This window comes from Colobus angolensis, unplaced genomic scaffold (genome assembly GCF_000951035.1).
Source record: "Colobus angolensis palliatus isolate OR3802 unplaced genomic scaffold, Cang.pa_1.0 Scaffold1, whole genome shotgun sequence".
NCBI lineage: Eukaryota > Metazoa > Chordata > Mammalia > Primates > Cercopithecidae > Colobus > Colobus angolensis.
In genome coordinates, this window is record NW_012110918.1 from 2,621,951 (window position 1) to 2,644,630 (window position 22,680).

At 37.5% G+C, this 22,680-nt stretch overlaps 1 protein-coding gene across 1 annotated transcript in view; it reads right to left on the minus strand.

Moving 5' to 3' along the window:
- The window catches only part of HELZ (helicase with zinc finger), a 172,135-nt gene that overhangs the window by 3,343 nt on the left and 146,112 nt on the right, over positions 1 to 22,680 (minus strand). Inside the window, exon 31 of the mRNA XM_011930768.1 lies at positions 4,514 to 4,766. Within this exon, the coding sequence (XP_011786158.1) occupies positions 4,514 to 4,766 (253 nt within the window). The remainder of the gene's footprint in view (positions 1 to 4,513; positions 4,767 to 22,680) is intronic.

A 22,680-nucleotide genomic window follows, 5' to 3' on the forward strand; every position in this document is an offset into this window, starting at 1 on the left:
TCTCCTCTGAATGCAGTAAAAGGTTAATATTAGATGAGAGAGGGCGATAACAGAGAGGTGAGTTAGTTCCTCTTGTACAAAGTTTTCTCCCAACTACTCCACCATCTTTTAAGGGTACAGTGTCTATACTGCACATTTAACACTTAGTTTTATGCCATTTAATATTGATTGTTATGCTTTATGTATGTTAATCTTATTTCCCAAACTAGATAGCTCCTTGAGGGAGAGGACCATGCCATCTTTCTCACTGAGCTCTGTGAGTATGGCACTCTGCTTCTTGATGGCCCTGTGGTTAGCGGGCCAGAGACTGTCTCTTCCTTCCTTGTGTTCATATCAGGAAGAAAGTGTCCCACTGGAACATACTTGATTCATATTGGGCTGGATTTCTTTTCCCAGAAATTTCAGTATGTGTATGTGAGGTGGGGGCGGCGGCTTGGGGTGGGGTGGGGTGTGGGTGCAGACAGAGAGGTAAAGTGAGACCTTTAGCTAGATTACTTGAAATACACAGAAGAGTACAGTGATCAGAAGACCAATTCACAGAAAAGCAGGACAAACAAACAGGTACACAGAGGAAGCCATAGGCCTGGAGGGAGATGCTGAGACCATCACATGGAGTGGCTATTTACCATGGGCCAGGCACTTTGTGCTATGCACCTTCCATGGTTTAAACACAGTGACCAGAAAACTATCCAGCTCCCTTCATCAACCCAGCTGGACTCCCTGGATCTTATTTCCAGTAAAACCGTTTTTACCTGAGCTACTTTGGGTTGGTTTCTGTTTCTTGCAATCAGATGTAGCTTAAGACAATCATCAAATAGAATGACCTCAGATATTTGATCTTCATACATTTAGTGAGGTAGCTCTATCCTTCAGAGTTCAAAATAAGTAAAAAAACTGAAACCACAAGACATCCCACTAATATTTCTTTTTAAAACCCAAACTACAATGGTTCATTTCCTCTAAAACACACTAGTGACACCTGATGGAAGCTACTTTACACTCAATATGACAAAGTTTCAAAAGCATGTTAACATCAGCAATACAGCTGTCCAATATAACATAAAACTAGAATTCAGAGGTTAAGGTGAAAATATTTCACGTTTTAGCTTGAGTATTTTATTTATTCAATATGCTAATTTTATAGTACTATTTTAAATTTTTAAAAATTCATAATATTGTTCAAAATGATTTTAAAGCCTTTAACATCTTTCTAGTATATTTATCACTTTTCCCTCTAAATGTCACTGATTTTGTGAATAAAACAATTGCTTCCAAGAACAATTTAACAAATATTTCAATATAAAAATGTTCTTTGCTGTCTAAAATAATATATAAAATAAACATGGCTTTGGTTGTTCAAGAACTTACTATTTTTATTTACTTTATTAAGGCTTACTTAACAATGTTCTCTGTTTCATAGCAATGTAATTAGTTTTAACTGTTTTTTTTTGGTTTGTTTTGTCTTTTTTGAGACGGAGTCTTGCTCTGTTGCCCAGGCTGCAGGGCAGTGGTGTGATCTCGGCTCACTGCAACCACCGCCTCCTGTGTTCAAGTGATTCTCCTGCCTCAGCCCCCAAGTAGCTGGGATTACAGGCACGCATCACCATGACTGGCTAATTTTTGTATTTTTAGCAGAGATGGGGTTTCACCATGTTGGCCAAGCTGGTCTTGAACTCCTGACCTCAGGTGTTCCACTTGCCTTGGCCTCCCAAAGTGCTGGGATTACAAGTGTGAGCCACCATGTCCAGCCTAGTTTTAAATTTTTTTCAATTAAATAAATATTTAGAAAATAATATTTTAGAAGCAGTTTAACCTAATGCCTACATCCTTGTCTAACCATGAATATAAGATCGCTACTAATTAATTATGTATATATTCCCAATAAGAGAAACCATTCTCTGAAACTATGAATTTCACTAGTCTTACAACAAATATTTTTCAAAATACACATCTCAGCTGGGCACGGTGGCTCACGCCTGTAATCCCAGCACTTTGGGAGGCTGAGGCAGACAGATCACGAAGTCAGGAGTTCTAGACCAGCCTGGCCAACATGGTGAAACCCAGTCTCTACTAAAAATATAAAAATTAGGCGGGCGCCTGTAATCCCAGCTACTCGGGAGGCTGAGGCAGGAGAAGTGCTTGAACCCAGGAGGCAGAGGCTGCAGTGAGCCGAGATGGTGCCATTGCACTCCAGCCTGGGTGTCAAGAGCAAGACTCCATCTCAAAAACAAAACAAAACAAAAAACACATCTCTACTCTAAAATTTTCATCCCATGCATTAAAAGAAAATGTCTGCTAAAATATGTCTTGTCACCAGGTAAGTGAACAGAAACCAAACATACCTGTGTTGGAGGAGCGACTCCCCATCCTGTGCAGTGCAATTGGGTCACCCCCTTAATTGCAAAGAATCTAGTTTCATTATCTCCTTTCTTCACAAGCATTTACTAAGAGCCTAAAGTGTATTCAGTGTTAAAATGGGAAATTCAAAGTTTAAAAAGGCCAAAGATGGGGTTTCTATTTTAGGCTTACAGTTTAATTGTAAACTGATATCCATATCAAACACAATGATCTTTTTAAAATTTCAAACCAATATAATAGAAACAGTTTTCTTCAAGCTCAAGAAATAAATTTCTAACTTCAGTAAGAAGTCTCTCATGTAATTATTTTATGTCTGATACCACTACTACAATTCTCTAAAAATAAAAAATTGATAAACAAGAAGTTGTGCTTCAGGACACTCATGATTTGAATTAATTTTTTAATGCTTAACTAAGTGATACTTTCAATTTAAAAATACCACAGTACGTCTCCAAGCAATGAAGAAAATAATGACTTCATATTTGCAGAAATGATACCATAAATGACATGAGCATTTGCTCAGGAACTTTCTACCTTATCAGCTTGGGTCAGCTTTTTATTAATTTTGGCCAAAAGCTATCCTAAAACTTAGGTTAAAAAAAAAAGAAAGAAAAAGAAGAAGAGAAATGATGTTATCTTTAAAAAAATTATCATAAAACAACCAAAAAAGTAACAAATTATCATCACTGATTTGTAATGTAGATGTTTGCCAGGAAATTCAAATATAACATGAGTGTATTTATACCAGTGTATTTATACTATTTATGCTTTGAAAGTGACAAAGCAGGCTACACCTGTAATCCCAGAACTTCGGGAGGCCAAGGCAGGTGGATCACTTGAGGTCAGCCTGGCCAACATGGTGAAGTCACGCCTCTACTAAAAATACAAAAATTAGCTGGGCATGGTGACAGATGCCTATAATCTCAGCTACTCAGGAGACTGAGCCAGAAGAATCGCTTGAGCCCAAATGGCGGAGGTTGCAGTGAGCTGAGAATGCACCACTGCACTCCAGCCAGGGTGACAGAGTGAGACTCCGTCTCACAAACAAACAAAAAAGGGACAAAGCACCCAGGCGCGGTGGCTCATGCCTGTAATCCCAGCACTTTGGGAGGCCGAGGTGGGCAGATCGCTTGAGTTCAGGAGTTTGAGACCAGTCTGGGAAACACAGCGAAACCCCATTTCTACAAAAATAGACACAAAAATTAGCCAGGCATAGTGGCACATGCCTATAGTCTCAGCTACTTGGGAGGCTGAGGCAGGAGGATCGTTTGAGCCTGGGGTGTGGAGGTTGTAGTGAGCCGAGATTGCACTACTGCACTCCAGCCTGGGCGACAGAGTGAGACCCTATCTCAAAAACAACAACAACAACAAAAGACAAAGCAACCCGAGGCAAAATACAGCAGTTTACTCCTAACAGGTACTAACAAATGTTTAAAGATTAAAATGACAACGTCTTTTGCCAGGAAATAAAAGCAAAAGCTTTTAAATTTTTTTTTTTCTCTACCACGTCTATTGTTCTAAAAATATGCTTGCATGGCACATACTCAAAAATGGGCCAGTTATGGAAACAATAGATTCACATTCTAAAGATGAACAAAATTTGTTTCAAATAAAAAATTGATGCTACTGGGCAAAAATTCACCACACAAAGATCTCACACTTGTTCACAAAGATCAACGTCTACAGCATACAAAGAGAAGGAATTAGAGAATTCAAGCAATATAATTAGTTTCTTTATATTCAATATAAAAAAGAGAACAGAGGAAAGATCAAAGTGCATTCATCTTTAAGGCTAAAGAGGAAGACTCTAGATTTTCCATCAGACAGTACAAGTTTAGAGTGTCTTATCCATTCCAATCTCTTTCTATGCCCTTTTTGTTCTTTAGCCATGAAGTTCTACAGTTTATCAGAATAAAGGAATAAACATAGGATTCCTAAATCTCAAAATGTTCGACTTTACTGGTCTCTCTCGTGGCCAGACTCTATTATATAGCAAATTGTCAACACTTTACTGACAACAAATCCTTGAAACCATATTCATCTAACCAACTCCCACTTGCCCCACTCAGCCCTGAAGGAAAAAAAAAACAAAAATTCCACAGATATCCGGGAGCTGAGGAGTAGGGATTAGTTTTAGCCACCAACTCTGTCTTACCTATCAACTCTCTGGGCTGAGCTGTCCTGCTGGATCCATTGCACGGAATGTTCTGATAAGGAGTAGATGAGGTGGTGTTTACCCAGGACTCCGGGGATGAAAAGTTGAAAGAAGATTGATTACTGTGGTCCTGAAGCTCTTTACACTGAGCCAGACTGTCTTGAGGAGTGCTTACTTCTTCAGAACAAGGTTGAACTGAGCTAGATGAGATTCTTCTTTGGTACAAGGGCCGACCAGGTCCTCTGGGCTCATACTACACAAAGAAAAATAACATTTCATAAATCAGTGCACCTTGTGCCATAGTCCTTTCTCTTTTCACTCCATAGCAATCTCACTATATAAAGTAAAAATTCTCAAGAATATTCTGTGACTGTGAAACCCTCCCTCCACCCTACTCCCACCAGTAAGAAAAAGGGTGGGGGACGGGGCAGGCTAGGCTCTCTGGACATGGTGTCAGAAGACCTGGGCTCAAAACTCAGTTCTGTTCCTCACTGCATAGTCCTGACAATACGTGTCTGATTTCTGATTCTGTTTTCTTATCTGTAGAATATGGGAACTGAAGCAGTTATTTGCAGTTCTAAAATTCTATTGACATTTTAGATAATAGTAGATTAAGAAAAAGCATGAAGGCGCAAATCCGATCAAAATTAAATGGGTAAAGTATAGTCGATTGAGTCATGGCCCTCTTGAGCAGAGTCGTCTATTCTGGACTTATCTCTTGGGTCCTTCCTTTATAACATCACAATTTGTTTTTCTTTAGACCTGATGGCAAGATGTGATTCCTCCTGTCCAACATAAGTACTCTTGACTAGACTCCACTGCATTTCTTTTAGTCAAACTTCAAATGACACAGAATACTCATTCATTTATTCAAAAAAATATTTTATATGTTTGAAACCCAATTAACTTATTCAGTATATTTTCTCTTCCCTAAACTCCCTGTATTTGCACAAGCCAAATTCCTTTAACCCTTCCTTGTGCAAATTCCTTTAACCCTTCCAACAAGATCTATGTGGCTGCCACGTCAAAATTTTTTTATAGTTACCCAAGTGCTGTTCAATTTGTTCTTGCCAGATTCTTGTGATCAATATTCAGAGTCAATTCTAACGGCAAGGCAGTGTACAGCAGTGGTTAGGTACCAGTCTCCATCTAAAGCCAGACTGTCTGTGTTAGACTTTAGACTCCGACTTTTATTGGCAGTGTCACCTTGGGCAATTGATTTAACTTCTTTGTAACATGAATTACCCACAGTCCCCACATCTTGGGACTGTTGGGAGAATTAAATAAGGATGCATAGCATTTACAACAGTTCTTGGCACACAGGAAGGGTTCATTGCTATATAATTATTTTAATGTAATACATAAAGATAAGATTCCATGTTCAGTCTCAAATGACAGAATGGGATTGGTGTTTTATTGCCCCTTTCTTTTTCCTCTTTTCTTTTTTGGATAGCAAATAATAAATTTGCTGTTCAGTCTGCGGTCAATTATGACTCTCAGAAATTGTACTTTCACCACTGTTGTTAGCAATAATTGAAAATCAGGAACTGGAGGTTGGATTAAAAAGAAGGCAGAGAGATGAACTGGCACAGCAATAACAGGATGGCTTCTGGAAATATAAAATAGCACAAGCAGACATTATCAAGCCAATTAAATGTGAAAATTGTGGGGGTAAGCACTGAGAATATTAAGTCAAAGTAGATGGAACCACTAGGATATAAACTAGGGAAGAAAATGGGTCTGGACTGGCTGCCCTTGTGCAGAGAGGCAGGAAAGTGGGGAGGAGAACACTTCTCTCACTATTAAGTTTTGAGTGCCTCCATTTCCAAAGTCTTAGCTATTGAATGGAGGAAGGCAAGAGGTAGTACTGCCATCTAATTAATTTTTTTCATATAATTTTATAGATCTGTTTCTAAGCATAGTATCTCAATTCATGTTTAATTTTACTCTGCTTTAAAGGCAATTGTTTTCAATGGTCAAATCATTATGAATTTGATTTGGTTTTCTAGAATATTAACCATCCAAATTAATTTAGTGTCGACTAGGAATGTAATCGGCACATTTGAAATTTCTTTGTCTAAGGCATGAAATTACGGCAGTGAGTGGAATAAGGAACCGTTCCAAACTGCACAGTGTGCTCTATGCCTGACAACCCTGGATTTTCCAAACTGCACAGTGTGCTCTATGCCTGACAACTCTGGATTTTCTAAACTGCACAGTGTGCTCTATGCCTGACAACCCTGGACCACAATGGCTGTGCAGTGCGTCTTTTTTTTTTTTTTTTAATTGAGGTTTGCAATGAAGACAATTAGCTCTTAAAATTGAAACGTAGTATTTCTTTTTATGACTATCCCCTGAGTGTTTAGTCACAATCTTCGGAGGATTAACTTCTAAAGTTTTCATATATGAATACCAAAGTACAAAACTAACGTTGGATATGGGCTCAGAAAGAGCAGGTTATGATAACCAAGTCTCCTGGTGACACAGAACACTCAATATACTCTCGTGAATTTCACGCGTTAACTTTATAAGCCCCTTTTCATTAAATTAGGAACATACACAAACCAGTAGTATAAACAAAAACCTTTTTACAATGAATAGACGTATGAACCAGAAAGCTTAAAGGAAGAAAACTAAAACTCAGAAAGAAATGGAAGGCTGATATAAGAGACAATATTCAATTAAACTTTATAGAAAATGTGTATCATTTGTATCTTCCAAACTGAAATCCAAAGTAATCACTCAGTTGACATGCACAGCAGGCTCCAGTGAAGTATCGTATAACTTATCTATAGCTATTGACAGAGATAAATGTGTAGATAAAATATGAAATTCAATTTCAAATTATGTTATGAATATGATCAATTTTTAAATGTCAGAAAAGCAAAATCGAAACTGGAAAATTTTTTAATGCTTTTCAAATTAGATATATTGGAGAATATATAAAATATATATATATGGAGAGAGAGACAGATAGATTGATTGATTTTTGTGTGTTGACCTTGTATCTTGTGACCTTGCTAAATTCACATTAGTTACAGGAATCTCCCAAGGAATTGGGAGATTCTTTGGACTTTTTCTATACTGACAACCATGTCATCTGTGAATGGAGACAGCTTCATTTCTTCCTTCCCAATCCCTAATGCCATTTATTTTCTTGCCTTATTGCGCTGGCTAAGTCTTTCAGCACAGTGTTGAAGAGGAATGTTGAGAGCAAATGTCTTGCTTTATTCCTAATCTTAGAAGCATTAAATCTCTCACTATTAGTATGATGGTAGCTGCAGGATTGTTATAGATGCCCTTTAACAGGGTGAAGAAGTTCCTTTCCATTTCTAGTTTACCAAGAGTTTCATCATCAGTGGACAGTGCATTCTGTCAAATGCATGTGGTTTCTCTCCTATGTCTACTGATATGATTGTGTGATTTTTCTCTTTAGATTGTTAGTATGGTGTATTACGTTAATTTATTTTCAAATGCCACACCAGACTTGCATTCTAGAGACAAGCCCCCCATGGTCATAGTACATTATTCTTTTCATATATTGCTAAATTCAAATGGCTAATGTCTTGCTGAGGATGCTTACATTGATATTCACGGAAGTGGATCTGTGGTTTTCTTCTTTTGTACTGCCTTTATCTAGTTTTGGTATCAGAATAATGCTGGCCATACACAATAAATAGAGAAGTGTTCTATTCTCTGGAAAAGATTGTGTAAGTTGGTGGTTTTCTTCTTCATATTTTTGGAGGAATTCCATGCTAAAACCATTTGGGCCTAGAGATGTCTTTTTTGGAAGGTTTTAATTACAAATTCAATTTCTTTAACAGTTACAAGACTATCCATATGCCGTCTATTTCATCTTTGGGGAGGTTTTAAGGAAGTGGTTCATTTTATATACGTTGCTGAATGTATGTGCACAGAGTTGTTTGTAGTGCTCCCTTATTACCATCCTTTCAATGTCTACTGGGTCTGTAGTGACCCAGTATCCTTCCTAATACAGGTAGTTTGCATCCTCTTTTTGTCTTTGTCAATCTTGCTAAAGGTTTATCAATTTTACTAATCTTTTTGAAAAACTAACTGGGTTTTACTGATTTTCCTTTATTGCTTTTCTGTTTTGAATTGTAATTCTGTTCTCATCTTTGAAATTCCCTTCCCTCTTCTTGATTTGAATTTATTTTGCTTTTCTTTTTCTAATTTCTTGGGGTAAAAGTTTTGATTACTGATCTGAGATCTTACTTCTTTTCTAATATAAACTTTTATTAAATTCTAATACAAGCTATAAATTTAAATTCTAATATAAGCTATAAATTTCCCTCTGACATGGCTTGAACTGCATCACACAAATTAGGACAGGCTGTATTTCCATTTTCACTCAATGTAAAACATTTCTAATATTTCTAATAAAGAAGCTTCCATTGGTCAAAGATAGGGGACAAGGTGTCAAAATGTATAATGACTACAATAAAGTAAAAACTCAAATACATAATGATATCAAATAATAATATTCAAAGTGCAAAAAGAAGGGGAAAAAAAAGCCTCAATGATCATCCTGAGGCCTGCTAAGGCCTCAATTCATTACTCTGAAAATTGACTAATAAAGGGGCAAGGATTAAACATTTATCCTGCCCTTTCTATATAGACTATATTTTAGGTAGTAATTAAATATTCAATGAGGAAAAGTTCTCCTTTATAAAAGAAAAATAAATAAAAAAGAAATTCAAGGAAGTTTTAAATAATCATTTTGCCGTCTCTAATGAAACAACAGATCTAAGCAATAACCATCGACAGCTGCTAAAATCTGAAAAGTTGCTGGGAAATTTAAAAATCAATAGATGAGAATGACATCATCTGATCACTGAAACATAGTGATCAATTTAACATAGCTAAGTGGGAAAACTGGATATTAGCTACATCTTTAAACATATAATTTAAAATGAGACATTACACACTGCCTGGTAATTTTTCACTGAAATATCATCGATATCTTTCCATGTCATGAACACTCTTACGAGATTTAATAAGCTGCATTTTTTTCTTCATTTACTTAAAACTAATCTATTTAATTTTCCCAAGATTTGAGGAAGAAATCCTTGATTATAGAACACTTAGGGTTGGCCGGGCGCGGTGGCTCAAGCCTGTAATCCCAGCACTTTGGGAGGCCAAGACGGGCGGATCACGAGGTCAGGAGATCGAGATCATCCTGGCTAACACGGTGAAACCCCGTCTCTACTAAAAAAATACAAAAAACTAGCCGGGCAAGGTGGCGGGCACCTGTAGTCCCAGCTACCCAGGAGGCTGAGGCAGGAGAATGGCGTGAACCCGGGAGGCGGAGCTTGCAGTGAGCTGAGATCTGGCCACAGCACTCCAGCCTGGGTGACAGAGCGAGACTCCGTCTCAAAAAAAAAAAAAAGAACACTTAGGGTCTACTAACTTATTTCAATTTAGCTCCCCCTCAAATTATTTTCTGCCTAAAGCAATATGCTACAGTTTGCTAGATACGTACAGTTCCCTAGAGAGAAAAAACTAGGATGGTGCAAGGAGAGGACTATCACTATAAGATTAAAAGTCATCCATTTATTAACAAGCCAGATAACGTGATGAATAAACTGTAGTTTACAACAGTAATATCTGTGGGTTCGTATCTATGGGTTCATGTGATGTAATCTATTGAAAAGCACTTGATAAACTATAAAATCATTTTTTAAAAGCATGATTCCCAGTTAATGGTGGCTATTGGCCCAAGACTCCACTAAAATAATAATAAATGAATATAAAAGATAATACAACAATCAAGACCATGAGACTGGTCATCAATAGAGGACACATTTCCAGAATACATGGAGGCTGGATGGAGGAATGGTGTCTGTGGAAGAAGAATGAAATTACAGCTACCACCCAAGAAGGGAAACAATTCACCTAGCAGAATTCCACGGAGGCTTGCACCTGAGAAATGCCAACTAATATAAAATGAAAGGAAGATGAAGGGATAAAATTGGGGGGTAAATGAAAGACTATACAGGAAACAGCTGGACTCATATTATACTCCTCCCCATAACAACTAGTCAGACACAGCCAGCCAGGTACCTACAATACAGACAAAAAGGTAAGGAGACAGACAAGCAAAAATCCAGGAAAAACGAAGTCCTCCACATGGATTTAAGCACTAAAAAGTCCCCAGCGAAAGGCCTGCCAGGCAATATATCCTGTGATATACACAAAACTCCCAAGTTGCTTTTTAGTGAAAGATAATCAAGTGGCCGGGCGCGGAGGCTCACGCCTGTAATCCCAGCACTTTAGGAGGCCGAGGAGGGCAGATCACCTGAGGTCAGGAGTTTGAGACCAGCATGGTCAACATGGTGAAACCCGATCTCTACTCAAAATACAAGAATTAGCTGGGAGTGGTGGCAGGTGACTGTAATCCCAGCTACTTGGGAGGTTGAGGCAAAAGAATTGCTTGAACCCAGGGAGCTGAGGTTGCAGTGAGCCAAGATTGTGCCACTGTACTCCCGCCTGGGCGACAGAGCAAAACTCTGTCTCATAAAAAAAAGATAATCAAGGATTACCAGACTTTTAGGGAAGGTCTCCAGCATAAAAGATGGTCCCAGATAAATAAGTTGAAAAAAGGGAGACCCAGAAAGAAACAATAGTGATATTTTAAAAATATTTTAGAACATTGTTTTAGTTCTTATTAAAAATTGAAAACAAAACAACCACCCCTCTAATTGGTGCTCTCAGAAAAGGCACAGCACTTGGAAAACAAGATGTCACGAAAAAGGAAAAAGCTCAGAATACTAAGAACTCTTGTGATAAAACCTGAGGGCTCAAATATTAAATGCAACAGAAGTGCTTATAGATAAAATCAAGGAAATCTTCCTAAAAGTAAGAAAAAGTACAAAGGTAACAAAGTATGACAGGAAATAAAGATTTGGAGAATCTAGGAGGCCCAACATCTTATCAAAAGAAGTTTCAGAAAGTGAGACATGGAGAAAAATACTGCTAGAAAATTATCAAAAAAAAGATGAATAATAATAGACAATTTCACAGTTGAAGGATATGAGTCCTTCTCTAAAGCAATGCTGTCCAAAAACAATTTCCTGTGGCGATGGGAATATTTTGTGTCTGTACTGTTCAGTAAGGCAGCTCCTTGCCACAGGAGCTCCTGGTCAGTCAAAATGAGCCTACCAGGGCTGAAGAATTCAATTTTAAATCTTATTTCATTTCTAATCATAACCTATCCATCAAGAATTCCTCTAGGTTCTACCTGCAAAGTAGATTCTGAATTTATTTCTTACCATTTCCACTGATACCACAAGCCACAACCACCTCTTGCCTAGGTAACTATGACGTCCTTCACTATTTATTTTATATTATTTTTAAAACTTTAAAAAAATAAATTGCATTATTTTCATATAATTTTTAAAGTAATTTTAACGTCACTTTAGCCTTATAAAATTCAATCATAATGACAGTAGCAAAAATGTATCTTTGTTCCCAAAACTCTAGTAGATTTCTAGATTTTATTAATTGTTTTCCTTAAAAGAAAGATACAGACCGAACTCCCGCAACATGCAATTTACCCATATAACAAACCTGCGCGTGTACTCCACTGAACCTAAGATAAAAGCTAGAAACAACAGCCTGTGGTCCCAGCACTTCTGGAGGCCGAGGTGGACAGACTGCTTAAGTTCAAGAGCTTGAGAACCAGCTGGGTGACATAGGGAAACCCTGTGTCCACCAAAAAATACAAAAATTAGCTGGGTGTGGTGGCATGCACCTGTAGTCCCAGCTACTTGGCAGGCTGAGGTGGGAGAATCACTTGAGCCTGGAAGGCGGAGGTTGCAGTGGGCTAAGATCATACACTGCAGCGCCAGCCTGGGTGACAGAGGGAGACCCTGTCTTAAAAAAAAAAAAGGAGAGAGAGAGAAAGAGAAAGAGAGAGAGAGAGAGAGAGATCTTGCCTTGATGTTGACGGCTGCTGACTGACCAGGGTGGAGGTTGCTGAAGGCTTATTTCTTAAAATAAGTCAATAATAAAGTTTGCTGCATGAGTTGACTCTTCTTTTCACAAAAGATTTCCTTATAGCACACAAAGCTGTTTGATGGTATTTTACTCACAGAACTTCTTTCAAAATGGGAGTCAATCCTCTTAAATCCTGCCAGTATTTTATCAACTAAGTTTATGGAATATTCTAAATCCTTTGAAATCCTTTGTTGTCATTTCAGCAATGTTCACAGCATCTTCCCAGCAGTAGATTCCATCTCAAAAAACCACTTTCTTTGCTTATCCATAACAAGAAAGTCCTCACTGGGCTCAGTGGTTCACGCCTGTAATCCCAAAACTTTGGGAGGCCAAGGCGGGAGGATCACTTGAGGCCAGGAGTTCAAGTCCAGCCTGGGTAACATAGTGAGACACAAACAAACAAACACCAAAAACAAAACAAAACAAACAAAAAAACAAAAACAGAAAAACAAAAAAATTAGCCAGGCATGGTGGTATGTGCCTGTAGCCCCAGATACTCAGGAGGTTGAGGTAGGAGGATTGCTGGGGTCCAAAAGGTCAAGGTTGCAGTAAGTCATGATTACACCACTGCACTCCAGTCTGGGTGATAAAGCAAGACCCTTCTCTTCAAAAGGGAAGAAATTCCTCATCTATCCAAGCTCGATCATAAGATTATAGCAAGTTAGTCATATCTTCAGGCTCCACTTCTAATTCTAGTTCTCATGCTATTTCCACCACATCTGCAAGTTACTTCCTCCACTGACGTCTTGAACTCCTCAAAGTCATTCATGGTGATGGAATCAACTTCTTCCAAACTCCCGTACATATTGATATTTTGATCTCTTCCCAAGAATCGCAACAAGAAAGCATTTTTTAGCAATACAGTATATATTTTTTGTTCTTAAATTTTTTAGCCAGAGAATCATTAATGGCATCTAGAATGGTGAATCCTTTCCAGAAGGTTTTTAATTGACTTTGCCCAGATCCATCAGAGGAATCACTATCTGTAGCAGCTATAGCCTTACAAAATGTATTTCTTAAAATAATAAGACATGAAAGTCAAAATTACTAATTGATCCATGGGCTGCAGAACAGATATGTTAGCAGGCATGGAAACAACATTCATGTGCTTGTACAGCTCCATAAGAGTTCTTGGGTGGCCAACTGCATTGTCAATGAGCAGTAACATTTTGAAAGGAATCTTTTTAAAAAAAGAAAATCTCCCCCTCTCCCACCAGCAAAGCAGTAGGTCTCAATAGTGGGTTTAAAACATTGGTAAGCCATGTTGTAAAATGGATATGCTGTCATCCAGGCTTTATTGTTCCATTTATAGAGCACAGGCAGCGTAGATTCAGCATCATTCTTCAAAGCCTTAGGATTTTTGGAATGGTAAACTGGTACTGGTTTCAACTTAAAGTCACCAGCTGCATTAGTTCCTAACAAGAGAGTCAGCCTGTTCCTTGAAGCTTTGAAGCCAGGTATTGACTTCTTCCTCTCTCCCTAAGAAAGTCCTAGATGGCATCTTCTTCCAATAAAAGGCTGTTTTGTCTACACAGAAAATCTGTTGTTTGGTACAGCCATCTTCATCAATGATCTTAGCTAGATCTTCTGGGTAACTTGCTGCAACTTCTATATGAGCACTTGCTGTTTCATCTTGCACTTTTATGTTATGGGGATGGCTTCTTTCCTTAAACCTCATGAACCAACCTCTGCTAGCTTCCAACTTGTCTTCTCCAGCTTCTTCATTTATCTCAGCCTTCACAGAATTGAAGAGAGTGAGGGCCTTACTCTGGATTAGGCTTTGGCTTAAGGGAATGTTCTGGCTGGTTTGGTCTTCTAACCAGACCACTCCAACTTTCTCCACATCAGCCATAAGGCTATTTCATTACATTCTTATCATCCATATATTCACTAAAGTAGCACTTTTAATTTCCTTCAAGAACTTTTCGTTTGCATTCCCACCTTGGCTAACTTTTATAAGAGGCCTAGCTTTTGGTCAATCTTAGATTTTGACATGCCATTCTCACTAAGCTTAACGATTTCTAGTTTTTGATTTCAAGTGAGAGACATGCAACTTGTCCTTTTACTTAAATAGAGGCCATGGTAGGGTTGTTAACTGGCCTGATTTCAATACTGTTGTATCTCAGGGAATAGGGAGGCCCAAGGAGACTGAGTGATGGGGAACAGCAAGTCGATGGAGCAGTCAGAATACACATAACACTGATTGCCAAAAAACAATCACAATAGTAACATCAAAGATCACTGATCACAACAGAAAAAGAAATAATGAAAAAGTTTAAAATACTGTGAGAATTGTTAAAATGTGATACAGAGGCACAAAGTGAGCACATGCTGTCGGGAAAATGGTGCTTCTAGACTTGCTCAACATGGGGTTACCATCAACCTTCAGTTTATAAAAAATATAGTACCTGTGAAACGCAATAAAGCAAAGTACAATAAAACAAGGTATGCCCATATACTGAAATAAATGTGACTTTGCAACACAGTGCACCAAAATCAATTTGGGTCTTAAAAAAAAAAGCCATTTGAAGCATCTCAGAGGCAACGGCACTTACAATTTACAAATAGTATTTTCCTACCAAGCAATATTATTTTCCTATACATCCATACACAAGGTCATAGAAGGGATACTAGAATGAATACAATATTACATCTCAGAGAAAAATGTCAGATTCACTGCTGTGACATTTGGAGCTACCTTGAATCTATCTGACTCTTGTTTACTCTTCTTGAATATGAAACAGTGAAGTTAACAATTATAAAGCACAACAGCTCTGACAATGAGCAAATGTCGGGGTGGAGAGGAAATAAAATAGTTTGCAGTAAAAGTTTACTCTTTGACCCGTAACTATTTGCATTTTCTCTGAAGATTCATAATTACTACAACTAAATAAATTTTACACCTTTTAGAAAAAATGTAATGCTGGAAAGTGTGTTTATTCGTACAGAATGTAGAGAAATTCAGTACATTTCTGATATTTGAAATCTCTCAATTAATCATTTGAGCAGTCAAACATTTAGCAGCTACAACTGGATAGATTTCAAGAAATCAAGAATTCTAAAATGAACTAGCTCCCTTTCTCCCCACCACCCAGAAAAAAGAAAAGGCAAATTTTACACAACTGAAGATTGAATTCTTCACAAGAACATAATCTTGCTTTTCCCCACATCTAGTTCTGTGTAATTGCAATCACTTCTCATTTTCTAAGAATAAATCTTACTCATGGAATAGAGCTCTGAAGAGCAGTGTGATGCTTCAGAAACTGCATGGGACTGTCAGGAGTCTCCACTCCCTTGAGTTAATAATTGCTTAAGTTACAAGTCCTATAATATTTTTGTGCCTCAGTTTCCTTTTAAAAGGGGGGAGTTAAATGATCTTTAAGGCCTGCCTAGTTCCAAAGTTACAAGATTTTGGCCGGGCACAGTGGCTCAAGCCTGTAATCCCAGCACTTTGGGAGGCCGAGACGGGCGGATCATGAGGTCAGGAGATTGAGACCATCCTGGCTAACACAGTGAAACGGGCGAGGTGGCGGGCGCTTGTAGTCCCAGCTACTCGGGAGGCTGAGGCAGGAGAATGGCATGAACCCGGGAGGCGGAGCTTGCAGTGAGCTGAGATCTGGCCACTGCACTCCAGCCTGGGCGACAGAGCGAGAATCTGTCTCATAAAAAAAAAAAAAAGCAAACTTACAAGATTTGAAGTCTTTGATAAATCAAAGTCTTTTTCAATGAGAATATATTTTAACTTTTAATTAAAAATGTCCAAACAAAGCCAGGCGTGGTGGCTCATACCTGTAATCCCAGTCCTTTGGGAGGCCAAATCACCTCAGGTGGGCAGATCACCTCAGGTCAGGAGTTCAACATCAGCCTGGCCAACGTGGTGAAATCCCATCTCTACTACAAAAAAATAGAAAAATTACCTGGGTGTGGTGGTGGGCGCCTGTAATCCCAGCTACTTGGGAGGCTGACACAGGAGAATTGCTTGAATCTGGGAGACAGAAGTTGCAGTGAGCTGAGACTACACACTGCACTCCAGCCTGGGTGACAGAGTGAGACTCCATCTCAAAAAATAAAAATAAAAATGTACAAACATCTATCATCTTTAACAACCATCAACAATTTGATAGACTCACTAAAATATTCCAAGTGTGATGACAAATCCAAGCCTATTTATGTGATTTAAATTCAGAAAACTACAGGACATGCTAACTGACTGCAATGAAATGCATTCTGGGCAACAAGTTAAAAATGTCCTCTTTTTTCCTCTGCCAGAGGGTACTTCCTATACAGTAAGTTGAAAGACAAAGGCCCCCAAACCAAAATTTTAGAAAAACATCTGTAGCCTGCAAAAGAAAAATATTTCTGACAGAGAAATCCCTTTACATCTCCATCAACACTGTAGTTTTGTGGGCCCCTAGGCTGTTTAAACATACTTTCCTTCCTTTCTTTTCTCATTTCTTATTCATTCTTATTTCTATTCTTATCTCCTATTTTCTTTCCTTATTTCTTGACTTTGTTTCCTATTGCTTTCTGTTTCCAGTTCTGTTTCAGGAGGTGAGTATTCCTTCTATGTACATCTCCAGCCAATCAGATTGTTCCTTTATTTTCAGACGGCAACCCTACCAATGACTGATGCTCAGGTTTCATTTTAGAGTCCTCAGGTCTTAAATAATTCATTAATATTGTTTAAAGGCCCATTTACCCTGCCAGAGAGATTGTTAAAGAGATTCTGGGTTCAGTATCAACTCCATATATGATTGTGTGTTTATAAATATGCTTCATGTTTTACTGTGAAATCGTTATGGTACTACACATATAATCACAATTTTCAAATTCTGCTAATATTTCTTTCCAAATATTAAAATGTAATGCTAACATTTCAAAAGCCATTTAATACATGAAATCTAAGAAAGAAGGAAAAAACTAAACTACAAAACTCGTATAAATTTTTACTGTTAAAGATAGTTTCAGTTTAAGTAAAAACTCCTAATTTGTTTACCACTGTCTTATAAGATACACCTCTGATATATGACGTTACCAAGCCTGTGTGTATATAAATAGATAACTGGGGAAAGGTCAGCAACTTAATTAATAAGGGCTCTATTTATAATTATGCTATCAAAGCTAATCACCAAGTAAGAGCTAAATACACTAGTGGAAATTCTAAGTCTCATTAACGATGGTGCCAGAAATTTTAATTAAAATAGAACATCTCATTTAAATGATTAGCTTTGATAATTTAAGCATGAATAGAGGTCTAATTTATTAATTTGCTGATCACTGGTAAGATGGTTTATTAGATATATCATACATTAATGATCTCTCTGAGAAGCTAGGTCAGAGAAGACAGCAATATTTCTACCTGGTTATACAACACAAGTCATAAGTTATCACCATCTATTTCTAAAGTGACAATAGGCAATAATCAACCAAGATTATAATCTTCAAGATACATCTGAACAATACCTTCCTCTATAAAAGAGAACTTGGGGGAGTCACGATGATTAGACAACAGTATATTGAAACTAAAATTATCAACTAACTTCAAATCTAGAATTGTTTGAAAGAAAAAATGAAAATGGCTCCAAGCGTCTTTGTTGAAAAACCAACACACAGAACAAGAAATAGTTCAAAGCAGACACATCATCGAAACATGTATGTCATCTCTAAGATGATGTAAGTAAATGTCAATTTACTGAAAGCTGATCAAAATAAGTGACCTACTAGCATTCCATTTTTATCAGAAAGCCATGACAGTATCACCACCACAACACAAAAATGAGCCATTTCACAAGCCAACTCTGAGACTTTTACAAAGATGCTTTCAAAAAGGATTTTCTATTTATTCCTTATGAGCACTTTTAATCAAACTACTCCATAGTGAAGCATATCTTAAGTGGCAAAAGCTTTCCTTTGCACCAGTATCAGCACTGCTACATAATCGTTTTGAGAATTTGTCCCTGAAGATAAAATGACTGAAAAGTATAATGGAAAAAAAAGGTCCCATTAATAACAAAAACAAAACAAAACAAACCACTCTAAGATTATTGGAAATACTCAAGATTTAAATGAAGATCCTACAGATTTTGGAAGAGGAACATTTAAAAAATAAGAAAGAGAGAGAAAGAAGAGAGAGGCCAGGCGCGGTGGCTCACGCCTGTAATCCCAACACTCCGGGAGGCCGAGGCAGGCGGATCATGAGGTCAAGAGATCGAGACCATCCTGGCTAACATGGTGAAACCCCGTCTCTACTAAAAATACAAAAAAAAATTTAGCCAGGCGTGGTGGTGGGCACCTGTAGTCCCAGCTACTCAGGAGGCTGAGGCAGGAGAATGGTGTGAACCCAGGAGGCGGAGCTTGCAGTGAGCCCAGATAGCAGCGCCACTACACAGCAGTCTGGGTGACAGAGCAAGACTCTGTCTCCAAAAACAACAACAACAACAAAAAGAAGACAGAAAAAGGGAGGGAGGAAAGAAGGAAATAAATTAAATGAGAAGTTTAAAGTATTTGTAAAGATAAAATTTTCCTCAATTTAAGCTACAGGTTTAATGTCATTCAAATAAAAAGCCAAGAAGGGTGTGTAGAGGTGGGACAGAGGAGGAGGAAAGAGTTCATAAAGTTATTCTAAACTTTTTTTTAGTAGAAAAACCACAGAATGACCCTCCTCCCCCATCCACCCCATGCCCCACATATAGCAACTGGAAGGAAAAAAGTAATAAGGGAGAATTTACACTACTGGGTTAGAATACCACAAAATCTCAAAAATTAAAACAGTAAAATTCTAGCACAGAAACTTATAGATGAAGAAATACACAAAGTCCAGGAACAGATCACAATATGTAATGAAGAAATGCATCCTACTCAGAGGTTAGATTATTAAATTATCATGCAAAGTGAAAAATCCCACACAGATAAAAATTAGCTTTGAAAAATCCTTAATCATGCCAAAATTACTAAAAACTGAACTTCTGGAAGCTCAGAGGTCAAGAATTAACTTCTGTTGTTTGTCTCTGCATTTTTCACTACCCCCACCCCTTGGAGCAAGTATGATACAATGCTATTGCAAAGAATTTGGAAAGCGACATCTATTTAGTGAGAATGTAATACTTCCAAAAAGACAGGAAGACAACTGGCTAAACGTCTGGAGAAAATATAAACCCTAATCCCAAGCTTACACTGGCATTTAAAATCAAATTGGAGCAATTTATTAATCTACTGGCAATCAGGGATGGTCTACTGCCTGGCTCAGGAGGCTCAAAGGCATTTTGCCCTTTTGTTGTCCTCCTCATCCCATCATACCTGTAAGGACCGGAAGTGGGAAAGGATGCAGGCAGTACTGCCAGATCACAGTGTCCAGTCTTAGCCAAGTAGCCAAGGACTATGGCTTTTGCTGCATTTGAGGTGGGTAAGGAAAACCCATGGAGTAAGCCTTAATTACATCTACACGAGAATAGTCTAAAAATTGAAAGTAGCAAAAAATGTTACAGAATGGGACCAAGATCCCAATCAGTGATGATATAGGTGGGCACAGCAATTGCAGGAACGGCAGAGATAAATTGTTTCAAGTTTCCCCAACAAATAATCTCCCTCCATTAACGGATCATACATTCACATCTATAAATGCTAGGAAAGGCTAAACGTTATAGTAGGTATCTTTGTAGAGTGAAATTATAAATAATTTCTCTAACTTCTACAGTTTCTGTGCTGGCCATGTATTTCATTTGTCACAAGAAAATCAAAATTACTATAAAGAGAAAAAACAAGTGAAACATAACGTAACCAACCATCTCCATTTAAGTGAACTGTTAACTAACATCCAGATATCATCCCACAAGATTAATCTAAGTTTTCTGGGAATAAAAGAATCCATAGTGGGAGGGAAAAGACTTTTTTCTCTGTTGTTAACATTAAAGAAATTATTTTAAAAGGTTGGAAACAAACAGCAAGCACATCAATCATTCACTTTGTGAGATGATTCATGCAAAAGCATTTTGAACAAACTAAAGTTACCCTAATACACCGAAAATGTGAAAATCTGCAATATGCTAAAAAAAATTATCTTTGTTAAATAAATTTTTCAGTGTTGTAAGTGAATCACTCATTTGTGAATCTCATGCATCAAAATAAAACTAACCAAATGTTTTTGCAAAAGTAAATTTCACTCTAAGAACCCACTGACAATGAAAGGTACTTATTCACACACACACACAGAGATAACAGAAATATCAAACATTAAGAGCACCAAGGTACAAAAAACTTAAATTCCAAAATTAAGGCCCATTTAAAAGATCAATGACTAAAGTAGATTATTCAATATGAACTATTATTTAGTAAAGTACAAACTTCATAAAACCTATAAAAACTTTGGCACACAGTTCCCCCTCATATTATGAACTCGTTTGGCAGGTTAAATAAAAACATCGTAAGTGATATCAGCGAGAACGGCAGTGAGAAACTCCAAAGTCCAGTCCTCCATAAAAACAGAAAAAAATTGGCAACAGCTGTAATAATCCATTTTTTAGGAACCTAGAAACCTAAGTAAAAGCTTGCAGCAACCAGAAAAACAATCAAGAATTAAGCAAGAAGAAGAAATAAAAGGCATCCAGATTGGAAAGGAAGAATGAAACTATTTTTACTTGTAGATGACATTATCTTCCATATAAAAAAGCCTAAGATATCTACAAAAAAATCTATTAGTTAATAGAGTTCAGCAAGATTGCAGATACATAATCAATATACCATCGTGTTTTTAAACACTAGCAATGAACAATCCAAAAATGAAATTAAGAAAACAATTCCACTTATGATAGCATGAAAAAGAATAAAATGCTTAGGAATAAATTTAACAAAAGAAGTGCAAGACTTATACTTGGAAAATTACAAAATACTGTCAAAAGAAATTTTAAGAGACCTGAACAAACAGAAAGATGCCCCATGTTCAGGTACTCGAAGACTTAATATTGTTAAGGTGGCAATACTCCCCAAATTAATCTATAGATTTAAAGCAATTCTTTCTTTAAATGTCAGCTGGCTTTTTTTCTGCAGAAATTGGCAAGCTGATCCTAAACCTCACATGAGAAAATTCAAGGAACCCAGAATAAACAAAACAATCTTCCAAAATAACAAAATATAAGGACTCATACTTCCAATTGCAAAACTTACTACAATACTACAGTGTACAATACTGTGTGGTACTGGCAGAAAGAAACACACACAGATAAATGGAATACAATGGAGAATCCAGAAATAAACCCGGCATCTACAGTTAACTGATTTTTGACAATGTTGCCAAGACTATTCAATGCGGGAAAGAAGAGTCTTTTCAAAAACAATGCTGAGAAAACTGGCCACATGCAAAAGAATGAATTTGATACCCACCTCACACAATATACAAAAATTAACTCAAAATGGACCAAAGAACTAAGAACCAAGTGTAAGAGGTAAAACTATAAAAAGAAAATGTAAAAGTAAATCTTTGCGATCTTGGATTAGGCCAGGGTTTCTTGGATATGACACCAAAAGCATAAGCAGCCAAAGAAAAAAATTGATAAATTGTAGTTTAGCATCAAAGGACACTATCAAGAAAGTGAAAAGACAACCCACAGAGTGAGAGAAATAATTGCAAATCATATATGAGATTAAGAGTCTGTAACAGAATATATATTTTAAAAACTCTTATATGAATAGACATTTCTCCCCAAAAAAGATACAAATGATCAAGAAGCACATGCAAAGATGTCAACATCATCAGTAATTACGGAAATGCAAATCAAAACTACAATGAGGGCTGGCTGCGGTGGCTCATGCCTGTAATCCCAGCACTTTGGGAGGCTGAGGATGGATCACCTGAGGTCAGGAGTTTGAGACCAGCCTGGCCAATATCGTGAAACTCTGTCTCTACTAAAAATAAAAATAAAATTAAATTAAAAAAAATTAGCTGGGTGTGGTGGTGGGCGCCAGTAGTCCCAGCTACTCAGGAGGCTAAAGCAAGAGAATTGCTTGAACCTAGAAGGCGGGGGTTGCAGTGAGCCAAGATCGCGCCACTGCGCTCCAGTCTGGGTGACAGAGTAAGACTCTGTGTCAAAAACCAAACAAACAAACAAAAACACTACAATGAGATCCTACTACACACCCATTAGGATGGTTATAATTTT